Source organism: Carcharhinus amblyrhynchos, chromosome 23 (genome assembly GCF_965287045.1).
Source record: "Carcharhinus amblyrhynchos chromosome 23, sCarAmb.v2.hapA, whole genome shotgun sequence".
NCBI lineage: Eukaryota > Metazoa > Chordata > Chondrichthyes > Carcharhiniformes > Carcharhinidae > Carcharhinus > Carcharhinus amblyrhynchos.
Window position 1 is genome coordinate 38,094,554 of NC_137346.1, and position 15,339 is coordinate 38,109,892.

The window sequence follows — 15,339 nt, forward strand, 5'->3', positions numbered from 1 at the left end:
GACAGCCTACCTCTACTTTAATACTCGCCATTTCCTCCTTCAGTGATGCAATCTCCCTGTAGAGTTGTTCAATCAATTTATCCCTGGAAGCAAAAAAAAGTTCAAGTACATAACAATGTTATAGCATTAACAACAAAATTTATTGTGGACTCAGATACTAATTAGAAAGCCAGCTGATGAACTTTAGCAAAAGTAATCAGGTGCCAGAGTGCAGAGGAGGTTCACAAGAATGATCCCTGGAATGAAAAGCTTGTCGTATGAGGAATGGTTGAAGACTCTGGGTCTGTACTCGTTGGAGTTTAGAAGGGTGAGGGGGGATCTTATTGAGACTTGCAGGATACTGAGAGGCCTGGATAGAGTGGACATGGAGAGCATGTTTCCACTAGTAGGGAAAGATGGAACCAGAGGGTATAACCTCAGGCTAAAGGGACAATCCTTTAAAACAGAGATGAGATGGGATTTCTTCAGCTAGAGAGTGGTGAATCTATGCAACTCTTTGCCACAGAAGACTGTGGAGGTCAGTCATTGAGTGTCTTCAAGACAGGGATAGATAGATTCTTGATTAATAAGGAGATCATGGGTTTATGGGGAAAAGGCAGGAGAATTTGGGGGGGGGAGAGAGGCGGTGAAATGAGAAAAATATCAGTCATGATTAAATGGCAGAGTAGACTCCACGGGCCGAGTGGCCTAATTCTGCCCCTATGTCTTATGGTTTTATTGACAGTCTCCACCTCGGGTGGAATTATTTGGTATAGATTGGGATTTGAACCTTATCTGTCTCACAGTGCAGAGCACTCACCTGGTGTTGATCCTGGGAGTACTGTAGATAAGATTTCAACTAACCTTAATGTTTCTGTACTGAGCTTAAACATAAAAGTAAAACAAATTGCACACAGAAGATTCCAGTTGTTGAAAATGTGCAGGTTGCAGGTCTCTGATTTAAAGAGGTGATTCACCATTATGATATGAAACTTCTACAAAGGAAACTTATTCCACCGGCCAATGGCATACTGAACAAAACAGAATTGAGAATGCCTTAATCCAGGTGTTCTGCATCTGAAATTCAGAGTCAGGAAACAAAGCATATTTTGCCAAATGACAAAAGGTAAAATATTGTGGATGTTGGAAATCTGAAATAAAGCAGAGGTTACAAACTCTTAAGACCAGGTCTTCTTACATACATGCTACATTCTGACCAATGAAGAAATACAGAGTAGTGAAGATTCCATAAAACTGAGGAACAAAGAACGAACTATGATTTTAAAAAAGGTGAGTCACAGTAGGTGCTGGTTAGAGGGGCGGAGAGGGCGATTTGGTGGTATTAAAGAAAAAGCAGTTTGGAAGATGGAGGGCAGAAATTTTATACACTGAATGATCTTCAAACATTAACACAATATAAAATTGAGACAATGGACTGACGATATACCAGGTAGTTTAGTGAGCCAATTCGGGCAGTTCATTCGACATACTCCTGTTTGCACCAGGTTAAAACTATAGTGATAGGACAGAGGAAAAACACTAGCAACACAGAGAAAAAGAAATAATGGAGTCAATGTCCATTGTAATCATGAGCATTTATTTGGTTGTGTTACTGTACCTAATTTGGGATTGGCTATAGTGATCACAATCTTTTCCAGTCTTGCTCCGCACCCACAATTTAATGAGTTCCTGGCTGCTTGCATGCAGTAATAGCTTTATTACTCCTGGCTATTCAATCCAGTACCTTTCTAGAATCTAGCAGACACTGAACCCTTCACTCATGGAAACAAGATTAACAAAATAAGATCAGTAACGATCAGCGTAATAACAATGGGAAATATTTCAGGTTACTGGTGAAATTTTCTGTCCTGAAATATTTTTCCACCCCATTTCATGATCACCATGAACAACAAGAATACAGCAAAACGGTGCAAATCAACATTAAAATCTACCAGAAATGAACAACCAGTTCAATGATAAACACAACCCCACTGTGTTAAAGGGCTGGTTGATGCAATGAATCTTTGGGATGACTTCCCTATTCTCTCACTAATCAATGGAAGGTCTGATCCAAAGTTAAAAACAACAATGAGTATTGATTCAAGCCTGGAGGGATTCTGGGTATCATGTTCTATTCGCTCCTTAAATTCATGGAGGTCACTGCATTAGCGCACAGACTGATCATTAGTGACGAACTCCAGCATCACTTCTGTTGTTAAATGCACATTCTGTCATCATGACTGAGCACCAAGAAGAAATCATCTCTACTGGAGCCAGGGTTCAGATAGCAGAGGTTCATTCAACCACGTTTAGGGATTTGATATTGACCCATGGAAGCAAAATAGAAGAAAAGCAGATGCGGTAACTTTCACCCCTTAAGATACCTTTGACCTGATTTGAGAACTTATTGATTTGGATTGAACTAGTGCTATCGATTGCCAGAATTATACTGACAGGCTTCCCAAGTCTTTGCTCCAATTTCTACTGGAGAACTATCTATTGAACACTTGACTGGATGCAGGTTGGTGAGATATTGTTCAGTGAAGAGAATAACCACATGAATTTCACCTAAAAAAGGAGGTTACATTCAAACCGAGGTATTCTTCCACCTGCACAGGTTGGTAGCAGATCAACTGTTCCTCAGATTCGTTTTGTTTATGATATGAGAATTAAATACCTTTAGGATAAAGCCTAGAATTCATTCTGCAACACTGGGTGGAATGTTCTCATTTTTTGTCAAAGTGTGAACTCAGGCAGGGAAAGTAGAGTATAGCCTGCCAGCTTTTCCAACCGTATTTGTAAACACTTGGAAAAAAGAGTGGGGGCGTGAGGGCCTGCTAAATACACTAAAATGTATCCAAATGGGGTTCCCGTCATTGATAGCCGAAACTCCTTTATGTCATTGGTTGAGGGAAGAGTAGGGACAAATCAAGTGGAGAAATCCCCTCAGCCTAAAAGCCTTTCAGAATCCCACCTTGATCCTTCGCCCCTCCACCATTCCAGTCCACCATAAGCAGGGATGGAAATTTCACTTGCACTCTGCATGATCAGGAAGACTCACTGTCTGAGGCTTGCACACCACTACTCGGGAAACACATGGGGGCTACATTATCATCAATTATTAAACAACAAAGTCCAAGATTTTCATGACATCCATATTCCTTACCTTTCATCCTTAGACATTCCATTCTGGCTGTTAAAATTGAATGGGTCAGTAGGACCAGGACTTCCAAAGAGGTCATCAAATTTATTATCAAATAAATTCTGTAAGGAAGAGGGTTAAACGTGATTAAAAGTAACCATGGCTAGTATATAGTGTGCAAGATTTCAGTCTGTGTGCAGTTCACAGGTGCAAAGCCACCTCATCTCTCCAACCACTACAAGCACACAGGACACGCCTAAGAATGGGAGGAAGGTATTTAAGTTTTCAGCCGCTGAGTGATTTAGAATCTGAAAACTTGAGTACCATGTTGTTAATTCTAGGAGAGAAAAGGAAATGACATTGGGAAGTTGGGGTAAGGATAACAAAGGAAATTATTTCCTCCACTTTTTGGTAAGGCCGCTGACTCATCCTGGAGCACAGTCAAGGCTCCAGTCACCCAACCAAGTAATCATTCTCTTATTTAAGCCCTAATGTCAGTAATTGTACTCAATTTTGAGGGTACCAGAGTTGCGCCTAATCACATGTATTCATATACATACTTTCTAAAAGGGTCATCATTGGAGAGGGAATGCTAGCTGTATCTGTGGCCAGGATTTTACAGCCCCACTGCAGTGCATCTTCCACCAGCAGATGCGATGATCCATTTAAATTGCAATTTATTTCAGTGAGACAGTAATATAGCACTGTGCAGGAGGGGCCATAATGGTCAATGTCTGCCAACATGCAGAGGATTACCACAGACCAGAAACTGAACCAGGACACAAGGGCAGGTCATAGGCTGGAATTCCTTGGCAAATATCTCACCTCCCAACTCCCCAAAGCCCGTTCACCATCTACAAGGCACAAGTCAGGAGTGCGATGGAATATTCTCCACTTGCCTGGTTCAGTGCAGCTCTAACACTCAAGAAATTCAATACCATCCAGGCCAAAGCTGCCTGCTTGACTGGCATCCAATCCACCACTTAAACATTCAATCCCTCCATCACCAATACACAGTGGCGGCAACGTGTGCTATCTACAAGATGCATTAACAGCAACTCACCAAGACTCCTTCAACAGCATCTTCCAAACCCACATTCTCTACCACCTTAAAAAGGACAAGGGCAGCAGACAGATGGAAATATCACCAGCTGCAAATTCCCCTCCAAACCATTCCATCTTAGAAATTAATTGCCGTTCCTTCACTGTTGCTGGGTCAAAATCCTGGAACTTCCTCCCTAATAGCACTGTGTAAGTACCCACACCACTTAGACTACAGCAGTTCAAGGTGGCGGCTCATCCCCACCTTCTCAAGGTCAGTTAGGGATGGGTAATAGCTGAATAAACGTTAGATTGGCCAGCGTCATTACATTCCCAGGAATTGAACCAAGACAGTCACAGCCTGTCTGTAGGGCACACTGCACAAGCCAGCTGAGTCCCTTTTCCCGAAGGCAATATATAGTTTGCCCTGAAAGTGACAGAAAATCCAGATAAGAGAAAATGCTGAAAATACTCAGCAGGTCAGTGTTCACAAATTGTCTACAAATGTCTACAAGATACACCAACAGCATCTCATCAATACTCCTTCGACTGCACCCTCCAAACCCACACTTTCTACCACCTCAAAAGGACAAGGGCAGCAGATAGATGGAAATTACAAATATTGACCTTTCATCAGAACTAGAAGTTAGAGACATAATGGTTTCTTTAAAAAGTACAGAGGCACGTAGGGGAAGAGAAGGATGGCAGTGTGGATAGAAAAAGAGGTTTGTGATATTATGGAAAGCAGGAGATTAAATGACATAAGGAGTGGTGGAAAGGGCAAAAAGGAGTTGTAATCAAACAAAGAAAAAAAGATAAGTCAAGAGGAGTAGTAAATATAACAATGGCAGAATCATTATGAATGATAGCTGTCCGAGCAGATGGGGGTAATGATTACAATCTGAAATTGCTGAGTGTAATGTTGAATCTACGAATTTATGGTGATGTCTATTCTAAGGAGCTATTTCTAAAGCTTATGTTGAGTTTCATCATAACAGTGCAGGAGGCTGTGGAGCCAAGTCAGAATGGGTAACGAATTAAAATGCTCTAAGTCATGCTCATAGACTGAATGGAGGTGAACCCAGAGGAATCACACAATGTGTGCTTAGATTCCCCAGTATAGGGAAACAGAAATAAAGTATACTAATTTGAAAAGCCCCAGAAAGACTGTTTGGGGTCCTGGAAGGTGCGAGGAAAAAAGGTTAAAAGGCCAGATGTTGTATATCTCCTGTACTTGTGAAAAAGGGAAAGACCATTGTGTGGAATTGACATGATGCTGGGGAAGGAATGGTCCCTCTGGAATGCTGAATATGATGCTAGTTTTATTTGGTTCAGGCTGGCGGGATTAAAGGGGAGAAGGGAACTCGATCATGTTTATAGGGAGGAGGGGGTGAGAGCAAAGATGTAGGAAATGGAAAAGGCACAGTGGAGGAAATCCTTAACTGAGAATAAAGGAAGATATAGCAGAAGCACTGTTATAAAAAGGTGGCATTGGCAGAACACAGATACGACAGAGAAGGAGAAACTGGGAATATGGAATAGAATCCTTGCAGGAAGCGGGGTGGGAAAAAGTATAGTCAAGGTAGCTGTGGGAATTATTGGAGCTTTCAGTAGATACTGGTCGATAAATCATCTGTAAAATGAAGACAAAGAAGTTGAGAAAAGGAAGAAAAGAATTTGAGGTGCATTATGTGAGAATGAATAGAAACTGGAAGCAAAATTAATGAAGTTTTTTAGTTCGGGACGACAGCAGGAAACAGCACAATAGTCATCAACATACAGGAATAAAAGGCAAGGGGGAGGACCTGCGTTAGAACAAAGAATATTCCACATATCCCATAAAAAGGCAGGCATTGCTAAACCGATTTAGATTTCCAGAGCAATACCTTTTATTTAGAGAAAGTAGTGGAGTTAAAGGAGTTGTTGTTGAAGGTGAAAATAAATTCAGCCAAGCAGAAGAGGCTAATGATGGATGGAGACTAATTGGACATGTGACCAAGGAATAAGGAGGATCTCAGGACAGCTTGATGGGGAATAGAGGAGTAGAAGGGCTGGACACGCCTGGTGAGAAAGAGAAAGTTAGGATCAGGAAACCAGAAAATATCAAAGAAACTGAAGGGAATCAGAAGAGTCTCAGATGTCGAAGGGGAGAGGCTGGATAAGGAGAAAAAGAAGTCGAGCTCAGAAGAACAATAACAATGATCATGCAAGAGAATGCTGACCTTCAACCTGGAGTGATCACTCCAACAACCTGCAGTTATATAACCCCTTTAACATAGTAAAAGATTCCCCAAGACACTTCACAGGAACAGCAAATAAAGCTGAACACCACAGCAGACAAGATGATTCAAAGATAAATGATGTGAAGCTTTGTCAAAGAAGTTGATTTTAGGAAGTCTCTCAATAGGGCTGAAAGAGTTAAAGGTGGAGAGGTTTAGGGGGAGATTGCCAAAGCTTAAGACTGAGATAGCTGAAGTTATGAAGGGAAGAGCAACCTTGCAGTTGAAGACAGATACCCTCTGAAGATGATAAACTTGGCTAGCAAACAAACATGTACATGAAAGGCCAAAATGCAGATTGTGGGATTGCATGGTGGAAGTTGGCAGGCCAATCATGTGAGCACGTATGTGACAGTACAACAGCAAGGTGATCCACTTGGATTTCCCAATTATTATTTCAATTCTGGCATTACCAAATCTATCCACACAGTCTATGGTCAATCTGATAGCGGATTTGGAGAGCTGCTGGACAGACTGAATTTTTATTCAGAGGCCGTATCTACTCATGATTTTTTTGCTTTTCACAGAAATGGAACTGTGGCAGCTACTCTCGTGAAATAAAGATGCAATCTTCTGCAGTCACGACTCAGCCACACAAGTTCCACAAAGCCCTCCTGGAGCAGCTCCATACAGAATACTAAAGATTCCAGACTGGGTCCAGATGAAAGCACAGCTCCCCTAATGGATGCAGCTAATAATCCTTCAAACCTCTTTAGCAAAGCAATGCATAAAACTGTTCAGAGAGAAAGCAATTATCACTATGGTAACAATTCCACCTCTGTCACAACGTCTCTCCTATACATTAATCCTCCCTACTGCATGATGATAAAAGATTCAAAAAGAAAAAAAAATGTTCACAATTTCACAAGTCTCTTTTCAACTGTCGGTTCTTTTCAACATTTACTATACATTCTGTTGAAGAAAAAGGAAGGAAAACCTTTCCCTATTATAAGCTTTCCGTCTGTACTTCACTTATTTGCATTATAATCCAACTTCTGCAACAGTCCCCTTCCCTACATAAATCCTATATCTGTCCAAAGCCATCTCCTTCTCTGTTACAAGCCACAAACTATTGCATCCCCAGGCCAAAAACTTAATATTTAGTGAAACATGAGTATGACTCGGAATCAAACATTACTTTGCATTAGTTTGGTACCTTTAAAATGTTAAGCGATCATATCCAAATTCTAATTTATCTTGTATAAAATACAAGAATGAAGGGTGTGTAGTTTTCACAATGAAATTAGTCACCTCATGACATTCCTTATGCTATGAAATATACATAATTATAGACATGAGTCAAAAGGCCAGTTTCAAGCTTGCCGTTGACAAGCTAACTGATCTTTTCTTTACACAACCCCCAGATTTACTTTGGTATCTGAGGGGAAAATAAATCAGCTCCCATTTAGGCTGGGGGGGGGTGACAGAGCAGAGGCGGGGTTGGAGGAGTTGGGGGAGGGGGGGGTAGAATTAAGGGTCCAAATTGGACACACCTTTACACTGTGAGGAGATCACTTTTCTTTCATTGTTGAAAGGTAGGCTACCAATACAGCATGGGTAAAATCTTAGTTGACAGCCGAGTTTACAGCTAACGGATCCCTGAGGCTTTCCATTTGTTTCATACATGCAGTAATTTGCATGAATAATCGCTTTGACCACAAGACAGCTCAGGTGCCCCCAGGAACCATCAGGCCATGAAATGTACAAGACCTTCCCCTCTTTTGGTAAACATTATAAATCACCAGGACTCTATGATTCTATGACTGCAATAATAACCCTGCAACTGATCTTATGTTAAGAAAAGTGACTTGCAAATTAACCCCTGACAAGCTGATTGTCTAGAACAATGCATACGTTTTTGAAAAAGGAGGGTTCTATTTTAAAGCACTTGAGAAGCAGCTAAGGAAAAGGATTTGGAGATGAAATTATCAAATTCAGCACAGGTTCAGAAGGCAGTAAAGTGGTAAAAACCATTAAACCAGCATTTCCAAAAAAGAATCTTGGCCTCCATTTTTTCAAAGTGCACTGTATGTGATGATTCTGTTCTTGCCTAGACACATCTTTTGTTTCTCGACTTGCCCCCATCATATCCTTTTGCCTGGCACCATTACACCTTCTGTTATTTAAATCACTCCTGCTTTTCACTCTATCAAACACCTTTTTTGTTCTTTCCTCCCTTACCATCTTTCCCCGTCTCTATATTTACTTAAAATACATTGCATGTTTTTCAGCTCTGATCAAAAGGTCATTAACTCTGTTTCTCTCTTCACAAATACTGACTGACCTGCTGAGGATTTCCAGCATACCATCTGTTTTTATATTATAAAAGTATCTGGATGTTAGCACTGAGCACCCGAAGAGCCAATTTACCCAATTACCTCTGAAGTAGATCAGTCAGAATAATTAATGTTGACATTTTATAAATCAAATGAGAATAAGAAACAACAAGGGGCAAAAAAAAAAACATCGCTGGGGATGGTATACAGACCACCAAACTGTAGTGGTAATGTTGGGAAAAGCATTTGACAGAAAATCAGAGATGCATGTGCTAAAGGAACATCTGTGATTATGGGTGACTTGAATTTGCAAATAGATGGGGAGAGTCAAATGAGTTACAATGCAACAGAGGAGGAATTTCTGGAGTGCATACAGGATGGCTTTCTGGAGCAATACACCGAGGGCCCAAAAAGGAAACAGGCCATCTTGGACTGGGTATTGAACAATGAGAAAGGATTAGTTGGTAATCTAGTTGAGAGAGAATCCTTGGGGATGAATGGCCATAAAGTGGTAGGATTCTTTGTCAAGGTGGACAATGATATGGTTGATTCTGTGATTAGCGTCCTGAATCTCAATAAAGCTAACTATGATGGCATGAGGCATGAATTGGCCATGCTGGACTGAGAAAAGATCCTGAAAGGAAAGACAGTGGACAGGCAACAGCAGGCATTTCAAGCCATTCAAAGCAATCACCTAATCGGCCAAATGGACAAGTTACAAGAACATCTTAATGTGTGGTGAACAATGTCACGTTAACCACAGCAAAGCTTACACAGCTACACCAGTCCTCACAAAGCTCCACTTTCCATACCTGCTGGGATGAGGAGTTCATCTCCACCAGGTCATCGGTTTCCACAACTGGCTCGCTGTCGGGAGAGGTGGACTCGACAGGGATGACCACAACAGGGCTGACATGCTCCGATAACGCCGAGGCTCGCAGGAAGTTAGGAGGATTCTGCAAAGAAACAACTGATCGTTAACGATAAATTAGAACACGCTGAAAGTACATATTCAGTGCGAAAACATTTGAAAAGAGCGGGCAGGTTAAATAAAGCTTTGGGAACAAACCCATTAGTCTGCATGCAAAACATCAACTTTCTTCACTTTTTCAGGTAATTTGGAGGAGAAAACACAGAAAGAATCATCATGTAAAGGTGCTATCAACACCACTGCAGAACTTCTAGATCAATGTGACTTCTAGGTCAGTATTTAACTGCAAATTGAAAGAGAGAAAATGGTGGTAAATTGCTGAATTTGATCGACTTCAAAGGTGATTTTTTTCCATTTGTTGATGGGATGTGGGTGCCTTGGTTGTGAGCTCCATTACTGAATGACTGTTATCCATCTGCTGTACCTACACCAACAATGCTGTCAGGAGGAGAGTTCAGAATTTTAATCCAGTGACAGTGAAGGAACAACGACAACTTTGAGTCAAGATGATGTGCAACCTGGAAGGAAGATTGCAAGTGGCGGTGTTCCAATGGGTCTGCTGTACATCTACCTCTTGGTAGCAGAGGATGCAGATTTGAAATGAGCAGTCAAAACAGCTGTGGTGAACTGCTGCAATGCATCTTGTAGATGGTACACACTGGCAGCAGAGGGAGCGGATATTTAAAGTGGTAAATGGGCTGCTTTCTCCCGAAAGAGATTCATGAGTGTAGCTGGAGATGCAGTTATTCAAACAAGTTGGGAGTAACCCATCAGTGTTCTGGAACGCACTTTGTCAATGGCGGACAGGTTTTGGGGAGTCAGGAGGCAAGTTGGTCACTGTAGAATTCCCAGCCTCCAACCTGCTGAAACTTGTTAAATCTCCTGGACTTGGTGATCTACATCCCAGAGTGCAAGGGGTACTGACGAGTGTTGGTCATCTCCCAAAATTCGATAGATTCTAGAACAGTCCCTGCAGTTTGGAAGGTAGCAAATGTAACCCCACTATTTAAGAAAGGTGGGAAAGTAGCAGGGAATCATAGAATAGAATTCCAACAGTGTAGACAGAGGCCATTTGACCCATCAAACCTGCACCGACAACAATCCCATCCAGGCCCTATCCCCATAATCCTATGCATTTATCCTAGCTAGTCCCAGGTCACTAAGGGGCAATTTAGCATGACTAATTGAATTTCTACAATGCAGAAGGAGGTCATTCAGCCCATCAAGCCTGCACCAATACAGTCTAACCCAGACCCTATCCCCATGAATTCACCTACAATACAGCATGGCCATCAATCTTTTGAGGATGTAATCAGCAGAATGGATAAGAGGGAACTTGTGGATAAGGTCTGGATTTTCAGAGGGTTTTCAATAAGGCCCCACACATGAAGTTTGGAAACAAAATTAGAACAAATGGGATTAGAGGTAATATACTGGCATGGATAGAGAACTGGTTAATGGATAGAAAACAGAGAATGGGAATAAACAGATAATTCCCAGGTTGGCAGGCTGTGACGAGTGGGATACCAGAAGGATCAGTGCTTGGTCCCCAGCTATTCGCAATCTACATCAATGATTTGGATGTTCGGACCAAATATAATATTTCCAAGTTGTTGATAACATAAACTAGGTAGGAATGAGAGTTGTGAAGAGGATGCAGAGACTTAAGAGGATTAAGTACAGGAGTAAAGGTGGCTTGCTGCAATCGTATCACATCCTGTGAGACCATATCTGGAGTATTACGTGAAGGTTTGATCTCTTCACCCAAGGAAGGAAGGATATATTTGCCATTTTGGTGTGCAACAAAGGTTTTAACCAGACTGATTCCTGGGATGGCATGAAGAGAGATTGAGGAAACTAGGCCTGTGTTTTCAAGAGCTTAGAAGAATGAAGGGCAATCTCTCATTGAGACATATAAATTTCTGACAGGGCTCAATAATGTGAATGCAGGAAGGATGTCTCCTCTGACTGGTGTGTCGAGAATCATGGGACAATTCCAGAAAAAGGGGTGGGCCAGTTAGGGCTCAGATGAGGAGGAATTTCGTCACTAAGTGGATAACAAACCTTTGGAATTCTACCTCAGAGGACTATAGACGCTCAAGACAGAGATCAATAGATTTCTGGACATTAAAAGACATCAATGGATAGGCAGCAGTGCAGGAAAACGGGATTAGGGTAGAAGATTAGCCATGATCTAGTTGAATGGCAGAGCTCAAGGTCTCTTTGGCTTTGCTGCACAGTGGGAACTTTCTGCACTACATCAAACCCTGGGGAGTGTGCAACAGGTTATGTAAACAAAGGTCACTGCTCCATTATTACTAATGGCATCATGGCAGCACCAATACCAAGTTGGCACTACACTCAGCCCTGCCAATGTCACCTGCAGGGGTGAGAATAATTGAAAAACAGGTGGCTGCATTTATTTAAGCTGTCAGATTCAACTCTCCACTGGCCTCAGGGTTAGGAAATGGAAGAAACAAAGCTGACAAGTGATGATCCACCTTGCGCCTCGTTATTAAAACTTCCCTCGCATAACGAAAAGCAGCGCCTGGCAATTAGCTCTATACAGTAAGAAGTCTCACAACACCAGGTTGAAGTCCAACCAGTTTATTTGATAGTAAACCCACGAGCTTTCGGAGACAGTGTTCCCTCCTCAGGTGTGTGGAAGCCAATCAGTTCTATATACGTGGATCTTAGAACCCAGGTGAAGTAAAGATTTTTTGGCCATTAACTTTTGGAATCCTCAAATTGGTTTCAATTTGATCACCAACAGCTCTTATCCTCTTGGACAATTGTTCTAGAATTTGGAGGTTCTCAGTGAACGCTGGAACCCTAAACTATGCATTGCCACCTCACGAGAGTGTCTCTTGTCAATCATTCGGCACAGGGCAGCATGGTAGCACAGTGGTTAGCACTTCTGCTTCACAGCACCAGGGGCCTGGGTTCAATTCCTGGCTTGGGTCACTGTCTGTGTGGAGTTTGCACATTCTCACCACGTCTGCATGGGTTTCCTCCAGGTGCTCCAGTTTCCTCTCACAGTCCAAAGATGTGTGAGTTAGATGGATTGGCCATGCGAGGATAAATGTATGGGGTTGTGGGGATAAGGTCTAGGTGGGACTGTGGTTGGTTCAGGCTCGATGGGCTGAATGCCTCCTTCTGCACTGTAGGATTCTATGATTCTAAATATTTGGCGAATCCATCTGTAATAGTCATATGTCGTTATTGTTGTTGCTCTACAGCAAACGGTCTAGTTATATAAAAATATGATCCAGTTGGCCTGATGCATTGCCAATCTCAATTATAGAGTACCTCGAGATTACAGTCAGATTCCCCAGCTACAACTTCCAATCCTTTTTTGGAGAGATTAAGTGCTTTGCTGTCCAGTGGGAATTTTCTGCACTACATCAAAACTCTGGCGAGTCTGCTACAGGCTGTGTAAACAAAACTCAGCAGCGGTGGGAACACCAGAGTTGCCAACATCCAGACTGTAGATATCAGGAGACTGCAGATGCTGATAGTTATGCATTAAACAGACTCATCCACATTCTTCACTGATGCTAAAAGTTCCATATCTAGTACAATCACACAACTGCCAGTCCCAATGCAACAAAATCATGAGACAATCTGTTGTGTCATAAAGTTAAGAGCACCTAACATTGCATGAGCATTAGAAGTTTGTGCAGCCACTTTCTAGCAATAAGGATATGGTATCCAGGGTGAGTAGGATTGGTTGGAGAGAGAAGTGGCGAGACCACAAAGAATGGAAATTGGTTGAAAGGATGAGTCCAGAGAGAACAAACCCAACACGAGTGCAGAGGCTGGTCAACTTCAAAAGAAGTGGCAGAGGGTCAAAGCTGGATAAGTACTAAACAAATCCAAGAGCCAGGCGGCAAAGGTATTGAAAATTACAGCAAGTGAGCACTGTTAATTCGGGAGCACATGTCACAATATCCAAGTTCAACATCTTGGGAGAGGTACAGAACAGCAGACATCACCAAATAACCAATCGGAGCATTTGGATGGAGCACGGCGTGAGGGAAAATTCCAGGGCTTCCATAAGATATGGGATCAGGAAAGCTAAACTTTGATTCAGGACAAGGAAAAGAGAAAAACATTAGACATCTTCTAATACCCTTTCGAAAAGCTCAGGCCAAGTACACAAATTAACAACCTACATGTACACAAGACCCTTAGAACAGAATTTAAAATGGTTCAAATTGCAAATCTGAGTAAATCTGGTCAAGTCTGGTTAACTGTCATCTTAAATCTTCTGTCTTGTCTACCTCGCCTCTAACAATAAGTGTGACAAGCTCATGGACTTTAGCAAGATTCAAGCCATACAATCAGTTGCCCCTGCCATTTCCCTCCCTTTCACAACCCAAAATGCCAAATATCACCCAAGACTCCCCCACAGTTTGGGTGCTCCCTTGGCACACCAGGGGCATAGAGAAAGAAAATGAGAAGACCCTTCCTTTTCTGATCCCTATCTGACAAAAGTCCCGCAGGAAAAACAGCAAGTGAAAACGAGCACAAGAGCAAGTATCAACCTTGTCTGCAACATTCTTTCTGGTAGAACAGCCTGCCGACAGTGTCCAGGCTGACATGAGGAATGCCCAAAGTATGAAAAAGTTGCTGCACTGTGGCCCCGAGAGAGACGGGCATAAAACTTGAGTACGAAGAAAGAAACTATCGGATTCCAAGGCGTATTTTTAAAAAATCATTTAACATTCAGAAATATCTACACATAGAACACACAAAAGCAACTATGCTCTATTTCTGTGGAAATTGAATTTAAAGCTTGGGATTCCGTAGCATTCAAGTGTGATTGCAACTGTGTAATATATGACAGCAATGTATTCCCAAGTCTATCCGGATGGATAATCACTTCACAATTATATACAGAAATAGGCTTCTACCACAAAGAACGATTGTGAAAATAATTAGACACACCTATGAATACTTTAATTAAAATCTGCTGAGCCTTCATTTAACTCACTTGAGGATTGAGACTAATTTTGTACAGCGTGACCAATTGCTTTCTCAATTTTTATTCAACACAGACTGAGTGATAAAGAGCAATTTGGTGCAGTTAACTTTCAGGGGGAAAAAGCTGAGTAAAGAGGGAAGCAAGACTATGAAGAAGTAACAGACCTTTCACCCCTTCTCGCTCCCATTCGAGAACTTTGAAATTCGCACACAGCAAAGTTAAGGACTGTTAGAGTGAAGAGAAATGAACTGGAATTTTACCACCTCGCCCAAGGTTCATAATATTCTGCCCAAGGCTAAGAATGCCATTCTGCGAGCCTTGCCTGCCCTGATTCTGGGGCGGGCATGCCAGTAAAATTATGGCAGCAGAGTTCTGAGCACTAGCTCAGATCAAGTTATTGTTGTGTAAAACTGGCAAGATGATCCAGTGCATTGGGATAACGGCCATTGGAAACTGTTGGTTCATTCAGAGAAAGAGTTGCAAGCAGCATGGGAACTCAGAATGCAGGAGGCACATTACTCATAAAATAAGAATTTTTTGATTTTGATTTATTGATGTCACACGTTAGTATACAGTGAAAAGTATTGCTTCTTGCATGCTATACAAACAAAGCATACCATTCATTGGGAAGGAAAGGATAGATTGCAGAACATCGTATTACAGTCATAGCTAGGGTGTCTCAGTGCAAGCTAAGTCCATTCAAA

General features: G+C 41.8%; 1 protein-coding gene across 2 annotated transcripts in view; it reads right to left on the reverse strand.

Moving 5' to 3' along the window:
- The window catches only part of hip1 (huntingtin interacting protein 1), a 249,818-nt gene that overhangs the window by 50,285 nt on the left and 184,194 nt on the right, over positions 1-15,339 (reverse strand). For both annotated transcript variants that reach the window (XM_080210991.1, XM_080210992.1), the window contains exons 11-13: positions 9,530-9,673; positions 3,146-3,243; positions 11-83 (exon numbers count right to left, since the gene is read on the reverse strand). In XM_080210991.1, coding sequence (XP_080067117.1) covers positions 11-83; positions 3,146-3,243; positions 9,530-9,673 — 315 coding nt within the window. The remainder of the gene's footprint in view (positions 1-10; positions 84-3,145; positions 3,244-9,529; positions 9,674-15,339) is intronic.